This window comes from Daucus carota, chromosome 5 (assembly GCF_001625215.2).
Source record: "Daucus carota subsp. sativus chromosome 5, DH1 v3.0, whole genome shotgun sequence".
NCBI lineage: Eukaryota > Viridiplantae > Streptophyta > Magnoliopsida > Apiales > Apiaceae > Daucus > Daucus carota.
The window spans coordinates 28,400,231-28,419,606 of record NC_030385.2 but is presented as its reverse complement, the minus strand read 5'-3'; the positions used below and the strand labels follow the sequence as shown (position 1 = coordinate 28,419,606).

Below are 19,376 nucleotides of genomic sequence, written 5' to 3'. Positions count from 1 at the left end.
GTATATTATTTTATTATAAAATCTATATTAGTGTAATTATTATTACTGCCGAATAAAAAAATATATGATGATAATCAAATTAAAGTTATTTTATAAAATAAATTATTTGAGTTTTAAAATTTAAATTGAATGGCTTTGTTGACTGAAATTTTGTTGGTGTGTTAATCATTATATTACAAAAATTCTGATCATACATGGAAGTATTCTCATATATTTCTATTTAATATGACGTTTTTTATATATTAAAATTTGATCCTATTTTAAATTTATTTCATAACAATATGGGTCTCTGTGCCAAGCACGGGATTATATATTTTTTCAAATTTATTATTTATTGGACAAAACATATTTTTGATATACTTATTGAAATTATTGTTGTTATTTTATTCATCTAATAGGCAAACATCATATATAATTCTAGTTGGAGTTTGATAAACTAATATTGTAGTTTGACAAAATTAATTAACTTTCCAAAACTAATTTGATATCAAATTTTTTGACTTATGTCTTGTGTTTTAGTTATTTTGTTATATGTTGCAATATGGACAATGGCCTCATTCTCTTTGAGTTTTCATTGTCAAGTCAGTGTTACCACCGCCTTATTCGTCTTTATCGCAATCTTCTGGACAATAGCTTCATTCTCTTTGAAAACGTTTTCATTGTCAAGTCAGTGTTACCACCGTCTTATTCGTCTTTATCGCAATCTTCTGAAGAGCACTGAATGATTATTATTATTATTATTAAAAAATATATGACCAAGTTTTTTGGTACTTTAGTATCAATATTGAATCTTGTTTATTTTAATTCTCAAATATGATAGAAATTTTATATATTTGTTTCGTAAATTAAATTTTATGAGTTTTAGAAATTAAAACCAATAATTTCGTTGACATTATTATTCTATTGGTAGGACATTATTTCACTATAAAATCTATAATAGTATAATTATTATTACTGCTGAATAAAAAAAATTATATGATGATAACCAAATTAAAGTTATTTGATAAAATAAATTATTTGAGTTTTAAAATTTAAAATGAGTAGCTTTGTTGACCGTAATTTTGTTAGTGTGATAATCATTATATATTACAAATATTCTGATCATAAATGGAAGTATTCTCATAGTTATATGATAATAATAATAATTATTATTATTATTAAAAATTATATGATAATAATAAAATTTTGGCATTTTGATATTTAGTATTTTGATGATATTGATTCGGCTTATTGATAAAAATTATATATGGATATTATATTAATATCAATATGAACTTCTTATTTATTTGAAATCTGAAGTATGATAAAAGATTTACAGAGTTGTTCCGTATATTAAATTATTGAGTTTTAGAAATTAAAACAAATAATTTTGTTGGGAATATATTTTTATTAGTGAGATAATTGTTATAATACAAAATCATGACAAATATAGAAATTTTTTGATAATAGTAATAATTGTTAAATAAAAAATAATGTGATGATAGCCAAATTTTGATATAAATAATGTTTCATAAGTTAAATTGTTAGCGATTTAACTGCGCGATAAATGTTACATAACAAAATCCTAAACACTAATAATTATAAAATCTTAACCAGTATTGAAATTTTTAATAATAAAATCTGAATCAACATAGAAGTCTTTTCATAATTGTATAATAATAATTATAAAATCCTAACAATGTATAATAACAACTATAAAATCCTAACAATACGAAAAACTTTTCATAATTCTATAATAATTATTGTTATTATATAAAAAAATTATATGACATTATCCTAATCAATATTGAAGTGTTTAACAGGAGTAAAATTCTAATCAATACAAAGTCTTTCATTGTCCTAATGAATATCGAAATCTCTGATAATAAAATTTTATTCAATATAGATGTCTTTTGATAATAGTATAATAATGGTTATAAAATCCTAATCAATATGAAAGTTTAAATTAAAAAATAATGTGATGATACCCAAATTTTGATATGAATACTGTTTCATAAGTTAAATTGTTAGCGATTTAACTGTGTGATAAATGTTACATAACAAAATCCTAAACACTAATAATTATAAAATCTTAATCAATATTGAAATTTTTAATAATAAAATCTGAATCAACATAGAAGTCTTTTCATAATTGTATAATATTAATAATTGTTATAATAACAACTATAAAATTCTAACAATACGAAAAACTTTTCATAATTCTATAATAATTATTTTTATTAAATAAAAAAAATTAAATGACATTGTCCTAATCAATATTGAAGTCTTTAACAGGAGTAAAATTCTAATCAATACAGAAGTATTTCATTGTGCTAATGAATATTGAAGTCTTTAATAATAAAATTCTATTCGATATAGAAGTCTTTTGATAATAGTATAATAATGTTTATAAAATCCTAATCAATAGGAAAGTGACCAAATTTTGGTACTTTTGGTACCGATGTTCCACCGAAATGTGGTTTCGCTTATTAATAAAGGGTATTGATTAGGGTTATGGAGACATCGGGGATCATTGTTGAGAAGTTCATCAAATTCCTAACAGATGCGGACTTAATGTCGGAAGAAATGGTTAGTTACCCCTATTTTGTAGTGGTGAAAGAAATTTGTTCCTTTACTCATTTTTGGTTTTTTTTTAGATGTTGCCGGAAAAGATTCTCAGCAAATATGGTAATAAGCTGGCGAATTCTTTTATGTTGAAATTTCGAAATGGTTATGAAATTCATGTTTTCAATTACCAAGAGGGAGGCTTGATTTATGACATGTCTAGCTTGTATGAGGATTTTGAAATGGAACCTGGGCAACTTCTTGTGTTTGAATATGATGGGCAATCTGGTTTTAATGTTTATGTTATTGGGAAGAACCTTGTGGAGATTGAGTATCCCCTTTTGGTTCATGAAACGCAAAAGGGTCGTCCTCGAAATGGTATGTCTTTTGCTTTCAACTCAAACACTTATTTCATTCTGTTGTTTAGGCCCTTGATATTGTACTGATTTATTATTGTTTATATGTTTTTAGTGAATGTTAAATCTGGTGGTTTGAAGTTTATCAAATTCTTGAAAGAGGAGGAGACAATGTTTGATGAATTTGTAAGCTCCTCATTTTTCCATTTTAAAATATAAGATTATATAGACTTTTTGAAATGCTTGGTATGTAAAATTTTGTTTTCACAGGAGCACCCTCGCTCATTTAAGAAAGCTTTCCACCTTTTGCCCGGGTATCAGAACTTTATTTTTAGCAATGGGAAGTGAACTGAGGGTGTGTACAAACATGATGTTGGGAGATTTTGTGGTCTCAACAAATTCTGGTCAATGGAGGGAATTCAAGATTTCAGTTCCTTTAACTTGGTGTTGTTTAGTTATGAGGAGCCTGGTGTAACAACTATTTCCTTTTTCGACTACGACTTTGTGGAGTACATATTTCCTGGAACTCCTCTGTCTAGTGGTAGACAATGTGTACTCTTAATTGTGTTTTGCTTTAATTTTATCATCTTTGAAAGTACTGATTTTACACTTGAATTTCTATTATAGGGTTAAACTCGCATGCACTTCCTGTCTTTGGACGTATTGAGATCATTGTCCAGCCTCACCACTTGTACAAATATGTGTATGGAGTGGTAAGAAATTAATATGTTGTTGTATATTGACCAATCTTATATTTGTACTGGATATCTGTGGTTAAGAAATTAATTTTTCTATTATGTGGTTGAAATATGCTTCTGTACTGTAGTTTTGTGGTTAAGATTTTTTACTTTTACTGTATGTTACCTCTGTTAATGTAGGATATTTCAACTGATTACATTGCTATCACTGGTTTGTGGAAGAAAAAAGACTATATCAGCATCTACTCAGAGGAGAAAGGTTGGAAGTTGCAGGTGGGGAATCGTGGTGGGAAGAGCAACCGTACCACAATCCACGATGGGTGGATCCAATTCAGAGATGACCTGGGCTTGCATTTGGGAGACGTGGTTGTGCTGAAATGTGCAAGGAACTCTATTCAGCATTTTGCTCTTCAAGTGCTCAGGAATCATGGTGCATAGAACCATGTTATGTCTTGCTTGTTTAAATTGTAGTTGACAAAATGAAAAAGTACTGTTCTGCAATTATGTGTCTGCGTTATGTTGAAGTAGTTATCTTTGAAATTGTTAGTAATGGTTCAGAATTCTGTGAGAATGTTGCTTACTACTGCCGCACTTTTGTGAAACTTTCTAACATTGAGCTGGCCTGACTATCAATATGATGTTATGAATTTGAGTGTTAAATTTGGAAGTTGGTATTAGATTTTTAATTCAACTATTATAGTTTTAGATCATATGTCAGCAAGTACTGTTTTTTTAAGTTGTTATGAAAGTAGTGTCAATAATTTATGTCAATTCCTCCTTGCAGTACAGTATTAAAATTTTGCAGGTTAGAGACTTCATTACTTTTGAATAATGCACCAAGGCAAGTGATGATGGTGGGAAAGCCTCTGCAAACTGGTATTTTGTTGCAGGTATATTATAAAATGCACCATTTGTATTCTTTGGTACTTTTAAAACTTAATTAATGTCTTTGCAAAGACTCTGTTGTTATGATAACTCATCATATATAGTTAATAGTTTTATGGCTCTACCAAATTTAGGGCACTAATTTTCCAAATATAGATAAGCATTCATTCATGTATGAGAATGTAAAGTACATATTGCTTAGGAAAATATTAAATCACAAACAGATGTGATATTTGATTTAACTAATAGAACTGATAATAGATAACTTAGACGAACTTTCTCAGATCTGTTGCTGCCATGTAGTGTGCCAGATATTTAGGAATTGAGATTGATAGTTGATATGATACCATTAGTGCAGGCTGAGGATGATGGCTGTAATTGTAAGAAAGTGAATATACTGTATAAGTACATTGACTGAGATAATAAGTGTTTAAGTACATTGACTGTGATAATAAGAATGATAGTGGATTTGCTTGCCTGTGCATCAATGCTTTCAATGGGATGGGGGATGGAGAGCTGAGGTTGTTGGTGTCCTTCAGTAAGAATTCCTGGCATAATATCAGTAACCAAATAGAATTCTGATTTTTTAAGAATGTTATCCATCTGGACTCTGACTTTTAGTGTGTACTCCTTGCAAATGATAGTATTTAGAATTGTGGGAAAACTGTCATCGTTGTTTCCCTGAAAAAAATAGAATAAGTTAGTGTATAATCGATTTGCATTAGTTTAAGTTGAAATTATATACAAAATAGGGGGAGTTTATTATTGACTAATCACCTCATCCGTAATGTCAGAGACTGTTTTGGCAATCAATTTCTTAACTTCACGCTCTTCAAGTATAATCATCATAGATCCAGTTTCATCAGATGCAATTGCATACAACTCAAACCTGCATCACAAAATTTTTTCACCCATGCTATGTTTATAAACAGTTTAGTAAATTATGATAGAGCTGTCTGTACACTTACATGTTATCTGCATAAAGAACAACCCTTTGACAAACTGTGCATGTGTCCTGGCCTTCTACTTTGACAGTTTTAGCATAGCATGAGGTGCATGTAGGTTGGAACCATGACTTAACTTGCTGGAAAGCAGTCAGTTTGACTTTGCAGAAGATTTGCCTCTGAAAAATTATGAACCAACCTTGTTGAGAATTTAGTGCAGTTTACATTAAGTTTTGAGAAAAGTGATAGTCTTTATATTTTTTTTTACCTCAGCGTGGTCAACTCCTAGTGTTGGTATGTTATCCAGCTTATAATATTTCATTGCTCGTCTGTTTTCATTGCAAACACTCTTTGTTGAGATCTTCTTCTGTGCTAGACTGTAAACAAAAGGAGGTTAACATGTTTGCTTAATGTAATGAATTTCAATTTCTTTTTGCATTTACTGGTCTAATTATTAATGAAAGATAGAATACTAAGCTACTTACAGTTTCCTCAGCTCATTCACGCTACGGTGATTGCAGTTGATATAGAAATTTGTAGCCCCAACATGAGTCAAAATTACTTGCTCTGGTAAACCACATTAGGAAAAAATCTTATAATCAATGTTACTGAAAACATTCCAATCTTATCTATTCCAAGTAGACATACCTGACCATGTGGTGACCCTAGCACAACCAAGAATAAGGATGACTGGAAATTCTTGAGCTTCTTTCAAGCTTTCAGCAAAGTGCCTCGCAAAGTCATCCCATAAAGTAACTCTGACACTTGATCTTGAAGGGAATAATATATATATAGGGGTCATTTATCATTTCAGTAATTTTTTTTTGTTGAGTGTTACATATAAAAGAAGATGTTTTTGTTTTCATGTACCTGTCATCCGTTATTTCAAAAATCAGCTGTGACTGTATGACCCCGTTGCAATTCTTGATTCTCCGAATATGATCATGCTCCTCCATGATTCCTACCACATCTGCACAACCAACAAAATAATAAAAAAAGGGTAATCTGTACTTGTTTAGGTTGTTGTACTACTGATTTATAAGTTTTGATCTACCAGTTAAGTATGTATTCTGCTTGGACAGAGTTGGCAGTTCAGCAATGTCAAAGAAATCGAACCAGCAGTTCTCTACGTTGACCAAATTTTCTTCCCGCGGGTTCATCTCCGTTTCCTCGTTGAAAACAATTTGAAAATCCATTCGGAGACAACGGAACTTCTCATCAACTTTGTAATGTTGAATAGTGAAATTCTCCAACAAATAGAGGTTTCCAATTCTAATCATAGGCTCAAACTCCTCTGCTAGGTTGTAAGGAACAAAAGCATGGATCCTCGCTCGCTGATAAATAATTTACAAATTAATTAGAGAAACACAACTGGCTGGGAATATTAGTTTAATAAAAGTGTACAGTGTTTTAAACTTACTTTGTGATCAAGCAGCAAAAGATTGAAGCCTTTGAAAGGTTCTCCGGTTCTTCGATAACCTCTCCACAGGTTCAAAACTCTTGTTGGGACAATGAAGTAGGTATTTGTTTTGGTTAAAGCACTGAAGCTATCATACTTTTTAGTTGCCATATTTTTGTTTGCAAAGCCAACAAATTTAGAGGATTCAACTTATGAATTGGTTTGTCTATATATAGAAGTTTTATTTGTAGAACCATTCAAGATAACACATAAATACAGATTCTTGACAAATAATATAAAAAAATAAAGAAAACATTTGCTTTTACTGAGTTCATACCAACCAAGTTTGTTTTTCAAAAACAGCGTTTATGATAGCTACAACACAGCAGCAAGAGCCCTGACAGTAATTGCCAAGAAAGGAATATTACAACTTAATACTGTCAGCAGTATCTTAATAATGTCACCAGAATGCATCTACATTAATGAGTTCTGTGGCACTGTTTCATCAAAAGGGAATGTAAATCTTCCAAAGCATCTCCATTGACCAACAAAATAGAAAAAGGACAGCCCAGCAAAAGATAGTTTCCAAAAGAAGAATTGCCAACTACCAAAAGAAAATCAAGTTCCACAATTCCACCATTGAAATACAGCAACACAATCAAACCTAAGTGTGAGAAATTTCATTAGAAGAAAATAGGTATTATGAGGTCAATAAGAAAAAAAATTAATGCAGTTATCAATTACCACCTTGTTTTTTTTCAGGATTTTGAATTTGCCAAGTGGGACATCATCCTCCATTTCATATCGAACATCATTCTTCTTCACTCGGTTCCTCGCTTTGTTGGTTGAGTTTGCTGTAGGTGGGCTGGTCTCTGTGGCAATGCTGCATTGAATATCTTACATTTAAAAAAAACAATCAGTTTTCTCGAGACTTTAAAAGCTCATAAAATAAAATTGATTATGAAGTTTAAGGGATGTTTTACAGTGGCAGTGGCATTGTTCGTGTTCTCGACAATGGGTGCCTTTGCGGGATTATGGACTGGAGGCTTTGCAGGGGTCACCAACGGTTCCTTGGTTAGACTAACAGCAGCCAAGTTTGGGGGACTATGATTCCCTAACACTTCAATGAGATCAGATATATCTGTAGCTCTGTATATGTTGATGGTTTTGTTAACATTCCTCTCATTTATAGTTAAAGTGATCACGTAGTCCTTCTTCTCAAAAATTTTGAGCAAGAGGGAAATTTATTCTCATCCCCCAGCTGTAAAATGAATAAGTCAGCCAAAATTTTCAAAAGTGCAGATCTTTAAAATATGATTGGAACCCACATTTGATTCGTTTAAAAGTAAAAATGAAATCTTACTTCATCCTCCACTTCAAAAGCATTCTTTCCTATGATTCGTTGAATTTCGTCATCAGGGAAGATTATGGCAATGAGGCCAGTGGTATCATTGCAGAGTGTAGCAATCCTGAACCTAATTTTTTAATAAAAAAATACAGTTTTAGGAGTATCCTGTGTTAAAAGGTTATTTGAACTATAAATGACATTGGCTTGGAAACAACTGAACTTCCGATTATATTGAAAACAATTTTGAAAACTTAGACAATACGACATTTTCCATACTAAAGAAATTTGTATTGCAAACATTTGAGTAAAGGTTAGTTTAGGCAGAAGATTACCTTTTATCTAGAAAAGGTACATTCCTTGAACAAATGATGCATCGATACCTTCCCTCGACGGTGGTTACCTCAGCTTGACATGTAGTACAAACATTGTCATACCAGTTGCTCTTTTCATCAACCTTCTTCACAGTAATTTGGCACCTCACTTTTTTCTGCAGTTCCATGTTAAGTTTATATAAGTTATGAAGTTTGACAAATAATTTGTACTAATTATGTAGTTTCATAAATTCTGAGCAAACAGACCTCGATAAATTCTTTTGGTAGTTTTTTGATATCTTCAACTGAGAATAGTGGTGGAGTTTGCTCCGGCAAAGGCTCAAGATTATTGGCACAGTAGGCAGGATCAGACATCCTAAATAACGAAGCAAATTCATCAACTACATGAAATGTTTTTATTTTCATTTTTGTTTTAAGCAAACAAAAATAATTCAAGAGTTAATACCTCAGTTTTAGTTTTTTGACACTGGGATGTTTTGCGTTAAGATAGAACCTCGTCGCAGGATAATTGTTCAAGCATATTATTCCTGAAGGTGACACATAAACTTGTATGAAAGACAGTTGTAATAAAAATAATGGCCTTAAGATTGAAACACAGTTGTGATAAAAGCAACGCCTTAAACAGTTCTAAAACAAAAATAATACCTTCGTACTCATTCACTTTTGCACTTGCAATTATTACTGTAATGGTATCATCTTTTATTGCTTTGACAGAGTTTGCAAATTCAACAGCCAGATCACCAAAGAAGGTGACATTCATGGATGACCTATATGAAGAATATTGAAGATTTAATCTTTAGTTTTTTAAGTAATTATCATAAATATGCAGAAATTATTCATTGTTTGAAAATTTTAACAACTATCACCTGCCATCAGAAATCTTAAATCGAATATGAATTTTCTTCTCATCCTCTTTGGACTGAACAGGTTGGATGTTCTTGTCTTCTAGTATACCAACAGTATCTAATAAAATTATGTAAATTCAGTTAAAGTTGTGTATGTTGTAGCAAGAGTTATTTGAAAAAGAAGCTATACTGTAGGAATTGTAAATTTACCAAATAAGAACCGAATATCAGCAAGCAAACTTCTGGCCTCGTTTAGTGCAAACAAATCAAAAGCGTAGGGTGCAATATTGGTTATATTTTCAGCCTCTGGAATCAACTGTGTGTGATTTGCAAAATAAATGTGTTTTCCAAATCTCACAGCTCTATTATTATCCTCATTCCCGTAGTCTCTTACATGGAAGTTTGACAGAGTGTAGATGAGCCCTTCTTTTAGAATATCATCAAAGAAAACACAGATTTTTGAACTGACAAAAGCATGAATCCTCCAGTTCTAAGAAACAAATAAATACACAACGATGAAGTACAGTGCACAGACCAAACACATTTAATGATAATATTAATAACAGATCTGTTACTGAATCATCCACGAAGATAACATTTAAGCCTCGGAATTCTTGGGTTACTCTGTTTACAATTTTCCAGATAGCCTGAGCTCGAACACGCAAGGTCCACTCAGTTCTTTCGCTATGAAGCTGCTGCACCTTATCATATTTGTTGAAGAATGACATCTCTTGCATCCTGTCAAAGTCAGAAACTCGTAAATAAGGTTGTATTAAATTGATTGAAAGAAATTGGTAGAGAGAGCAACTTACTTTGCTAGTAGTAGAGCTGGTAGGTGTTGGCTTCAGATCTAGAACATCAATAATGCACAGTTTGAATATAAGATAGCAGTCAACACAAATGTGTGGAATGGTCAAGAGAAATGTGTGGTGTATAATGGTCAGAGGGAATCCGATGTTAGACATGAATGAGAGTATTTTATTACATAAAAGAATATTCCACAGGAATCTTCTTAAATAGGAGTTATAGGACAATAATACAATCTCTTTTGAATTTTTATCAGTTTTAGTGAACCAATAGATGTGGAATCCAAAAAAAGATAATGATTCTAAACAAAATCAATTTGAATTATAAAACATTGTAGACATTGGTCGAAAATAAATTTAATAAAGTTTTCTATTTCTTTATCAATGAACTAATTCTGTAAATAATAATTTGGAGTAAGCATAACTTATTTTGCTTTGATATATTTTTAACTCATATGTAATTTAAAATTATTTTCACTTAATAATTTATTTTTTTCTTATATACTGACACAAACTGGTGACTAATCAATTTTAAAAAAAATGGAACCCATTGAGCAAAGTCATATAAACTAAGTTTCTGGGAACGATCTAATCTTAGTAAGTAGATTGTTTCGACTAAAATGATAAGTTTAAAACTGAAATTCGGTTAGCTATGGCGTATATTTTAAAAGATATTTTAAACTATATATTTCCTCCTAAGGACATTGAACTCAGAAAGAAGAATTTATTTTTTCAAACCTGCATTAATCAATTTTCAAGAAAATGGAACCCGGTGAGCAAAAGCATATAAAATATGTTGTTGGGAACGATCTAATATAAGTAAGAAGATTGTTTCAACTAAAATGATAAGTTTAAAACTGAAATCCGGTAAGCTCTGGTGTATATTTGAAAACAAATTTTAAACTATATATTTCCTGATAAGGACATTGAAATCAAAAAGAAGATATAAGTTCTTCAATAATACATTAATCTATATGAATAATCAATTTTAAATAGAATTTGAATCTGGTCAGCAAAATCATATAATTTATGTTTTTGGGAACAATCTAATCTCAGTAAGAAGATTGTTTTAAACTTAAATCCGCTAAGTTGTGGCGTATATTTTTTAAAAAAATTTAACTATATATTTCCTACCAAGGACATTGGACTCAATGCAGAACATTTTAGTTCTTGAATAGTACATTTTTTTTTAATAATAAATTTCAAAAAAATGGAACCTGGTAAGCAAAATCATATAAATTATGTTGTTGGGAACGATCTAATCTTCGTAAGAAGATTGTTTCGACTAAAATGAATTAAACTGAAATCCAGTAAGTTTTGGTGTCTATTTTTAAATTTAATTTCAAACTATATATTTAGTCCTAAGGATATTGAACTAAAAAAGAACATTATAATTTCAAATTATCCTTAACTTTGCTTAGAATCAAATTTTTGTAAATGCCCTATAATCTTTAATGAAAAAAGTATAATTTGATGAAACGAATAAGGATTAAGCCATGTTTAGAAGCTGTAACTTTATGACATTTTTTTTAATTGAGGTAATTATGTTCTATATTTAAAAATAGTTATTTATATTATTATAAAATTTCATAGACATGCGTGAATTAATTATTATTTTCTATTAACTTTATTCTTGAACTTTTTTTGCAAAAAGTTGCAACTTAATTATTAGATTTAGAGAAGGATTATGTTTTTTTTTGACTTGGGGTGAGTATATTATAATTGAAAAAAATAGTTTAGACTGAACTAATAAGTATCAAACATGAACATCCTCATTAAAAACATTTGGAACTCTTTGTGTGCTTAAAACAACTATTGTTTCATTTTTAGAGGACTATCACAGCTTACATTCTCTCTTTGTAATATTCGGAAAGCTCTGATACTTGCATCCATGGAATCAGCAGGACTTGTTGCAGAGAAGTTTTGCCATATATTGAAATACGCAGACACAGTACCAAATGAGCTGGTAATCACACTAAACACACTTAGACTTAGACTTTCTCTATATTTTCAAATCTGTATATTTGAATTTCAGTTGAGGTCATTATATTTTTGTTATGTGACAGACTCTTCCTCGTGAATTCTGCCTTAAATATGGTCATCTTCTGCATAGCACCGTCAATCTGCAATTGAGAAATGGTTGTTTGTTAACTGTGGAATTTGATAGGAGCAAAGGACTGTTGAATGGTGTTTCAAACCTTTTCCAGTATTTAGAACTTAAAGGGGGTGAGTTGCTATTGTTTGAGTACTTTGGGGGGGTATAACATCAATGTCTATATAATGAGTACCAATTTCTCGGAATTTAATTATCCTGATATCATTGATCCATTCCAAGAGTATATCCCGCAGTTAGGTAAGTAGCTCTGTTTTTAAATAATAGTGGTGATTAAATTATATTAAAAGGTGAAGCAATCCATTTTTTACTTGTCTCACATACATTTTCCTTGTAGTAACCGTTGGGAATGGAGGTTGGAGGTTTATTTGCTTCTTTGATAAGACAATAAGTGCTTGTGATGAAATTGTAAGTATAAGAAGACAAATGAGTTAGAATTTTTAATTTTTTGTAAATGAAAACTGATGTTTGTATAACAATTTTATAGGATCCACCACCGGCATTCTTGGAACGCTGTGGGAGGTTTCTCCCAGACAATATAACATATCTTATCAGTAATGGGAAGAAATTTGAAGGCAATTATTCACGGTCATCGAAGAAATTCAGTGGTTTGGTTGCTATGTTTCATATGGCCGAAGCTTATGTTTTAGATTCGGTGCATATGTTATTGTTCGCATTTGATGGGAAGAAAACAATTGAAGTATCTGTTTTTGATTAAAATCTTTATGAAATTAATTTTCCTGGGACACCACTATCAGATGGTATATGAATTTTATTTAAATAATTATTGATCATAATATTTGCATGACAGAGTGACTATTACTGTTTATGTTACAAACTAAATGTGATAGTGTTTTGCAGGAGAGAACAGAGAGTCAGAACAGAGAGGGTTCAGTTGTTTTGAAATTGTTGTTGAACAGAAGCACATGTCAACGGACTGTTACATTGTTGTGAGTAATTAGGTTACAATAATGTGTGGGTATTAATAACTTTGGAAGTCTGAAATTGTAAAATTTTTAATGCAGGAAATCTCAAACAAATTTAGAAAGCTGTGTAACACGTGGGAGAAATTCCAAACAATCAATGTTTATCATGGAGATGGACGTTGGATGCTTGATGTTCGCAAGCGTGATGACTATTATTGTTCTACAATTGTAGATGGATGGCAAATTATGCGAGATTGTTTGAAGCTGAATGTAGGAGATAAACTTGTTTTTCAGTGTCCAGAGCACTCACTTGACCATTTCAGTTTGAGAGTGGTGAAGAATCATGTTTAATGTACTTGGTAAACTGGTTATTTGAAATTGGGCAAGACATTTGTACTGCTAGGCTTATTGCAGGAGTATTGACTTTTTAAACCTATTATAAGCATCAGCATCTTTCTTTTCACAATATGAATCAATGTTGTACAGTTTTCAGCTTGCTATTAATTTTTTGTTTACTGATTTGTTTGATAAAGCCTGGCCATTGTACAAATTATCGAACTCAACACTAAAAATTTAGTATTCACACGGTAGAAAACACCAATGAGTTTCAAGTTTAGAATCAGTATGGCTGTCTAATGTATGATAACAATTGAATGTACTCCATATTAAAAGTAGACAATAATTGTTAAGAACTTTAGCAGGAAATTTTACTTTCATTGGAATACTTAAACAACTTAGACCATAAAAGTTCTGCCAATTGATAATAGTACCAAAAAAAACATTAGTTACATCCAAAATCCATTTGTAATTACAGTAGACAAAATCTAACATTAAGGATTGCTGACAGCCAATATCTGAAAGCATAGTAACTCAAAAACATTAGCATCCAAACTTAGACTTTGGGCAGGTTGTAAAAGACCTCTTTGTATACTATATTTTGCGTTATATTGGTTGGTGCTCCTGTGTTTGCATCAATAAAAATTCTCAACCCAGCAGGAGATGTCACCCTACTAACAGCTACGTAAATTTGACCATGTGTGAAGGCCGGCTTTGGCAGAAATAATCCAACTCGTTCAAGAGATTGACCTTGAGACTTGTTAATGGTCATTGAGTAGCAGATTTACAAAGGCATTTGTTTTCTGATAAGCTTAAAAGGGAGTTTTGTCTCAGTGGGATAAAGCTCCATCCTGGGAATAAAGTGTCTACTCCCAACAAAAGCACCACAAATTACTTCGCATTCAACGCACTGTTTCATTAATTTAGTCACCATCATCCTTGTTCCATTGCAAAGCCCCAAAGTTTGGTTCAAATTTCGCATCAGCATTACAGCAACACCAACCTTGAAATCCATTTGATGGGGTGGTAGTCCAGGAATATTGTATGAATTCAAATATTCAGGAGGAAATGCAAAATTCAAATCTGAAGCAGTGCCACCAAAATCTTCTGCTTTATCCACGCTGTAGTATGATTTTATGTCTCCTGGGATAGTATCAACAATGACAGAGTTCAAATGACCAACTGTTTGGTTTGTTGGAGTGAGAATTGCTCTCTCACTCAAATATTTTGGATTTTGAAAACAACTTGGAAAATCAGGAAAAGTCCAGTTGATCATATTGTCCACACTGTTTGCAACAGTGGTGTCACAGAATTGAGCTGGAATTTCAATATCATCTTCATTTTGGTTTGCGTCAATAGTGTTTGGGGGAGAAATCTTACCGTCCCCAATTTTAAGTACCCACTCTGCAAAAATTCTTAAATTCTCTCGGTCAGCTTCAGACTCTCCCTGGTTTAGTCGCATGTTCTGTTTTAGAAGGAAGATTTTAGCAGCGGCCCATAATCTAGATCGTGTGATACATGCAGATACAATTTCACCCCTAGAAGCAAGGTTGATTACAGGAAGTATCTGCCTGAAATCTTCACCTAACAAAATTGTAATGCCTCCGAAAACCATCTGGCCTCTTTCAGGACTTACCGATTTCATAATATCTCTAAATGATCGGTCTAGGCATTCAAAAGCATACATGTGCTGCATTGGAGCCTCGTCCCATATGATAAGGCTGGTATTCTTTATAAGCTCCGCAATATCAGAATTGTGAGATATTGAGCAACATGAATCTTCATCTAAAATAATTGGAATCTTGAATCTAGAATGGGCAGTCCGGCCACCAGGCATCAAAGTAGCAGCAATCCCAGAAGATGCCACAGGCAACACAATTTTCCCCATTGATCTAAGTTTATATATTAGAGTTTTCCACATGTAGGTCTTTCCACAGCCTCCACTTTTATAAACAAAAAACAAACGACCTTCGCCATTTTGAACTGAATTGTATACTGCATTATAAACCTCCAGCTGCTCAGCATTACAATTGGGGAATAGCTTGTTGAATTCTTCTTCCATTTTTTCAACATCATAGCTTGTCTCATCCTTTATCAAATTATCCGCTCCACGCTGAAGAAACGAAGCTGGAGGATGCGGCAACTGTGCAAACTGCTGTAGTGATTTGCCAATAGATCTGAGTAATTTGTCAATCTCTGCAGTACACAAAAACAACAGAGGTAATGTCATAAAATTAAAATTAGAAAATAAACTGCTTTGCTTAATAGTTCTTTGAGTGGAAATGTATTTATTAAATGTTTGTTGTGCTGTAAAATAAAGAAAAAGAATAAGGAAATGAGTGGACCTGCTAGAATGTAAAATTGTAGTTGTTTGTCGCTGATAGAGTAATCAGCATTCAAAGCATCTTTTTGAATTCGCATGACAATGTCATCACTCATTGGTTTCCAATACTTTTTCCAAAGTGAAGACAAATCAGTGACTTGGCAGTTCACCATTATATGGACAAAAAGCTCGCGAATCTGCCCTGGAAAACCACATTTTGAACATTCATCAAGAACCTCATTCCATTCATTATCATCCTCCAGGAAACCATATTTCTGACATGCCTCTTTGAATGTATTGCAAAAGACACCATTAACAGTCTTAAAATGGTTAAATGAGGTTGGTCCCCTAACCTTTGTGAGTAATAACCGCAAGTACCATATCTCCCCAGAAGTATGGTGAGTAAACAAAAGCCTACTTATTCGTGTCCCTTTCTTACGAACTGTCCAAACTGATTCAGACTCATTCCAAACATAGTACCTTGGAATTTCATCATAAGTTAACTTTTGGGCGTTGGTGTCCTTCTGGTTCAGTTGGAAGAAAGCCTCAAGCTGACTTTGTTTAAATTTCTCCCGTTGAACAACCTTGTGAAGTTCTTCATCTTCTCTAAATGTACAGTTCCTTTTGCCAGGTAAGCGAAATGATAGACGAAGAACATAGATGGATCGGTAATGGATGTCAAATCCAAAAATTCGATAGGCAGCCTCACAACCGCATATGTAACGACCATCAAAAAATGCTTGGATTTCATCTTTGGGGGCATCAGGAGATGTGGAATTAGAGACAGTGTTTTTGTTTGTAATCTCAACAGTAGCACGGTCAGAACCTTTAAGGCAGTATTTGAATAGATATTTGAGGCTACGTGCATGACAGCAAATCTCCACGTTCATGTGACATTGATACTTCACCAGCAAGTCACGGTTGTATGGAACTACATACTGATTGTCAAGTTGTTGATTCCCTTTTTTCACAGAGATACCTGTATTGCGGCGTTTGTAAATAGGAAACCCCGACTGATCAAACATAGTTTGAGATGAATACCTATAATATGTCAACAGTAAAACAGATGAGCACTGTAGTTTGTTAAAACAAAAATTTAAAGATGAATTGCATGAATGTTTGTCTCAAATTAAAAAGCTGTAGAATATTATATTATCTCCATGATAAACATACTTTTTAGGGAAGTGTTTAGTGCACTTCATATCCTTCATGCAAGGAGACTTGGTATTGAGCAATCCACAAGGACCGTGGATCATGTGTCTAGCTACAACTTGATATCCAACAGGGTCTTCATCGGGATCAGGTATTTCAGCGGATACAAAACTATCAACATTTGAATTAAGTTTTTTCTTTGATTGAGAATCCAGCCAGATGAGCATATGGACATGCGGCAAACCCCGCTTTTGAAACTCAACAACATACATGACTGTTTCATTCAAAAAAATAATATCAAAAAATGCAATAAGCAAGAGAAAAATTAATGTCCAATTATAAAAGCAAGTAATGAAGAGATAAATGAAATAACATTTTTTAACAGCAAGCAATGACATATTGAGCTGATTGTATTTGATTTCGAACATACTTGCAGCACAGGTTCCAAAGTAGCCCTTGTTCTTTATATCATCAACAATCTGATCAAGCTTGAGCTTGAAAACACGTGCAATGACATCAGGAGAATCAACAGGTAGGCACCCTTGCATGTTTTTCATCATCTCAGTGATTTCCTCCCACATGGGATTAGTAGTCATGGTCAAGAAAATATCGGGATGCCCAATATGGCGACATACAGCCAGGGCATCTTGAAAACATTGTTGCATGTATCTTCGAGATCCAAGAAAACTGGCAGGCAGAACAAATCCTTTTCCAACATTTGATGTGCTGCCCTCACCCATGCTTAGACTTTTTTTTTTATTTGTGTACAGGTCATTCCGAAGGGTGGTTTGATGAGTACGATACCACCACAAACGGGCTTGCTCAATAGCCGAAAAAGAGTCAACAATATATTGTTGAAATAGTCTACAACCAAGCCTCGGAGTATTTCCTAATTGTTCAAATCCAAGTAACTAACATAAATATATTTTTTGATAGAATAGTAGTTAAATTGATAAACGTAGAATAAGCAAAAAAATTGGATGAGAGAAAGAGTAAGTAAAGCACCTTCATTATGACGGACTTGTAGTCGATAAGAGTAATACTCCTTCATGGTGATTCTTTGGCGTCTCTTATGAGCATTGTTTTTGGTCTTGACATAAGGAATATCATCGGAATATCCATCCTCGCCTCTTGGAAACAGCAAAGGGTATTGTAATGCCATTAACTTAGAATGAATATCACTTATACGTTGTAGTCCATCCTTAATACTGTGAATGACAATATCCATATCCCCACATGTGTCTTCCAGATCGCCAACCATAATAGCTCCCACTTCATTGGACGGACCAATAAAATTCTCACGACCACTGTCGGCTCGTGATATTTTCATCACAATTTTCAAATCTTGAACAGCATCTTCTTTGAACCTGTCGCGAGCCATACAAAAGAATGGAACCAACTCATTTGTCGAATCCAACATGTCTAACAAACCCCGAACCACTGCAGCCTCAACCGGTTCCCCATTATTGACCTTGACCTATTTCATTCTATTTTCAACTTCATATTCAGTGTCGTAGATATATAACTGACAAAACTTGGGATCTTTTCCATCATTAGGTATAAGGGTGCCAAAAACATGATGGTTCTGCCCATTAAGTCTGTAAATATAGGGGGCTCTACCAGTATTAATTGAATTGTCAACCTTGCCACCCATGGACGTAAAAGCGAACATCGTGTTGTATAAGCGTACATTCCTCTTGAAACTATTTCCCTTTTCTGGATCATTGTACAGCTGCCAGAGGTAAGATGGGGTAGGTGGAACTTTAGGCAAATTAATCTGACCCCGGCAGCAGCAGAGTGAGAATTCAGGGGTTCCCTTTGTCACATTCTTGTTGACGCGTTCTTCCTTCCACATGACTGCACTACAGTGGATACATTTCACACTTGGAGCCCCAAGACTACAATATCCTGAATGTCGTTCAAGAAGTGATTGGGGTAACCAAAAAGAAATTCGTAAAGAATTTCAAATTTTTAAAAAGGATCATACCTTCCATGGTTGAAACAACAGCTTCTGCATCCGTTACATCATCTACATCACTATCAGTTCCATATAATAGCTCTGCAGCATCCAATGTTAAATAATGAAAAGAGGAAAATAATTATGGTATAGGAAGACTATAACATGTTGAAATGTCCTTCCAAAGAAAAATGGAAAAAAGATAATAGAATTTTACCACCATCATAAAGAATATCATCGTCCTCGACCAATTTATCAGGCTGATCTGGAGTAGTATCATGACTATCAGCGATACCATCTAAAGCATCAGTATCATCAGGAAATAACCTACTGATCGGCAAGCCTTGATCCGCTGTTCCAATCCTTTTAAGTTTCCTTTGTGAAGTTGTCTGTGATTCTACAACTGGTCTTT

At 32.9% G+C, this 19,376-nt stretch overlaps 4 protein-coding genes across 6 annotated transcripts; 1 reads left to right on the top strand and 3 right to left on the bottom strand.

Annotated features, from left to right (window-relative positions):
- Nucleotides 1–2,493: 2,493 nt before the first annotated feature.
- LOC108221517 (uncharacterized) lies at nt 2,494–4,224 on the top strand. Its single transcript, XM_017395390.1, has 8 exons — nt 2,494–2,568; nt 2,637–2,922; nt 3,016–3,086; nt 3,171–3,244; nt 3,356–3,441; nt 3,528–3,613; nt 3,779–4,028; nt 4,070–4,224. The coding sequence occupies exons 1-8, from the start codon at nt 2,494–2,496 to the stop codon at nt 4,222–4,224; spliced, it is 1,083 nt and encodes a 360-aa protein (XP_017250879.1).
- A 574-nt stretch (nt 4,225–4,798) lies between these two features.
- LOC108221516 (uncharacterized) lies at nt 4,799–6,997 on the bottom strand. Its single transcript, XM_017395389.1, has 10 exons — nt 6,848–6,997; nt 6,482–6,761; nt 6,298–6,397; nt 6,076–6,197; nt 5,913–5,994; nt 5,696–5,804; nt 5,452–5,606; nt 5,261–5,372; nt 4,961–5,164; nt 4,799–4,855 (listed from the first exon to the last, which is right to left on the bottom strand). The coding sequence occupies exons 1-10, from the start codon at nt 6,995–6,997 to the stop codon at nt 4,799–4,801; spliced, it is 1,371 nt and encodes a 456-aa protein (XP_017250878.1).
- Nucleotides 6,998–7,122: 125 nt separating this feature from the next.
- LOC135153039 (uncharacterized) lies at nt 7,123–10,287 on the bottom strand. 3 transcript variants are annotated; one of them, XM_064094693.1, is made up of 12 exons: nt 10,164–10,287; nt 9,927–10,089; nt 9,562–9,841; nt 9,373–9,469; nt 9,152–9,273; nt 8,952–9,033; nt 8,753–8,861; nt 8,507–8,661; nt 8,190–8,301; nt 7,810–8,087; nt 7,574–7,722; nt 7,123–7,490 (listed from the first exon to the last, which is right to left on the bottom strand). In XM_064094693.1, exons 2-10 carry the CDS (start codon nt 10,086–10,088, stop codon nt 8,028–8,030), a joined length of 1,179 nt encoding a protein of 392 aa, XP_063950763.1. In that variant the 5' UTR covers nt 10,089; nt 10,164–10,287; the 3' UTR covers nt 7,123–7,490; nt 7,574–7,722; nt 7,810–8,027. The 3 variants fall into 3 exon arrangements, with proteins under 3 accessions (XP_063950763.1, XP_063950765.1, XP_063950764.1); XM_064094695.1 differs by having other exon boundaries at nt 7,123–7,430; XM_064094694.1 differs by having other exon boundaries at nt 7,574–7,709.
- A 4,029-nt stretch (nt 10,288–14,316) lies between these two features.
- LOC135152841 (uncharacterized) lies at nt 14,317–18,427 on the bottom strand. Its single transcript, XM_064093961.1, has 5 exons — nt 18,013–18,427; nt 17,438–17,896; nt 17,029–17,281; nt 15,878–16,896; nt 14,317–15,728 (listed from the first exon to the last, which is right to left on the bottom strand). The coding sequence occupies exons 1-5, from the start codon at nt 18,425–18,427 to the stop codon at nt 14,317–14,319; spliced, it is 3,558 nt and encodes a 1,185-aa protein (XP_063950031.1).
- Between the last annotated feature and the right edge of the window lie 949 nt (nt 18,428–19,376).

Excerpts from the sequence above, each read along its gene's own strand:
- LOC135153039 (XM_064094693.1), bottom strand. The coding sequence starts at position 10,088 with ATGCAAGAGATGTCATTCTTCAACAAATATGATAAGGTGCAGCAGCTT. Across the intron at positions 9,034-9,151 it reads AAAAGTGAATGAGTACGAAG|GAATAATATGCTTGAACAAT; the intron begins GTATTATTTTTG and ends TGTCACCTTCAG. Across the intron at positions 8,862-8,951 it reads GTCAAAAAACTAAAACTGAG|GATGTCTGATCCTGCCTACT; the intron begins GTATTAACTCTT and ends TTCGTTATTTAG.
- LOC108221516 (XM_017395389.1), bottom strand. The coding sequence starts at position 6,997 with ATGGCAACTAAAAAGTATGATAGCTTCAGTGCTTTAACCAAAACAAAT. Across the intron at positions 6,398-6,481 it reads GCAGAATACATACTTAACTG|ATGTGGTAGGAATCATGGAG; the intron begins GTAGATCAAAAC and ends TTGGTTGTGCAG. Across the intron at positions 5,805-5,912 it reads GTGAATGAGCTGAGGAAACT|TCTAGCACAGAAGAAGATCT; the intron begins GTAAGTAGCTTA and ends TTTTGTTTACAG.
- LOC108221517 (XM_017395390.1), top strand. The coding sequence starts at position 2,494 with ATGGAGACATCGGGGATCATTGTTGAGAAGTTCATCAAATTCCTAACA. Across the intron at positions 3,087-3,170 it reads AGACAATGTTTGATGAATTT|GAGCACCCTCGCTCATTTAA; the intron begins GTAAGCTCCTCA and ends TTGTTTTCACAG. Across the intron at positions 4,029-4,069 it reads TCAAGTGCTCAGGAATCATG|TTGACAAAATGAAAAAGTAC; the intron begins GTGCATAGAACC and ends TTTAAATTGTAG.
- LOC135152841 (XM_064093961.1), bottom strand. The coding sequence starts at position 18,427 with ATGTTGGATTCGACAAATGAGTTGGTTCCATTCTTTTGTATGGCTCGC. Across the intron at positions 16,897-17,028 it reads ACTAAACACTTCCCTAAAAA|GTATTCATCTCAAACTATGT; the intron begins GTATGTTTATCA and ends GACATATTATAG. Across the intron at positions 15,729-15,877 it reads ACAATTTTACATTCTAGCAG|AGATTGACAAATTACTCAGA; the intron begins GTCCACTCATTT and ends TGTGTACTGCAG.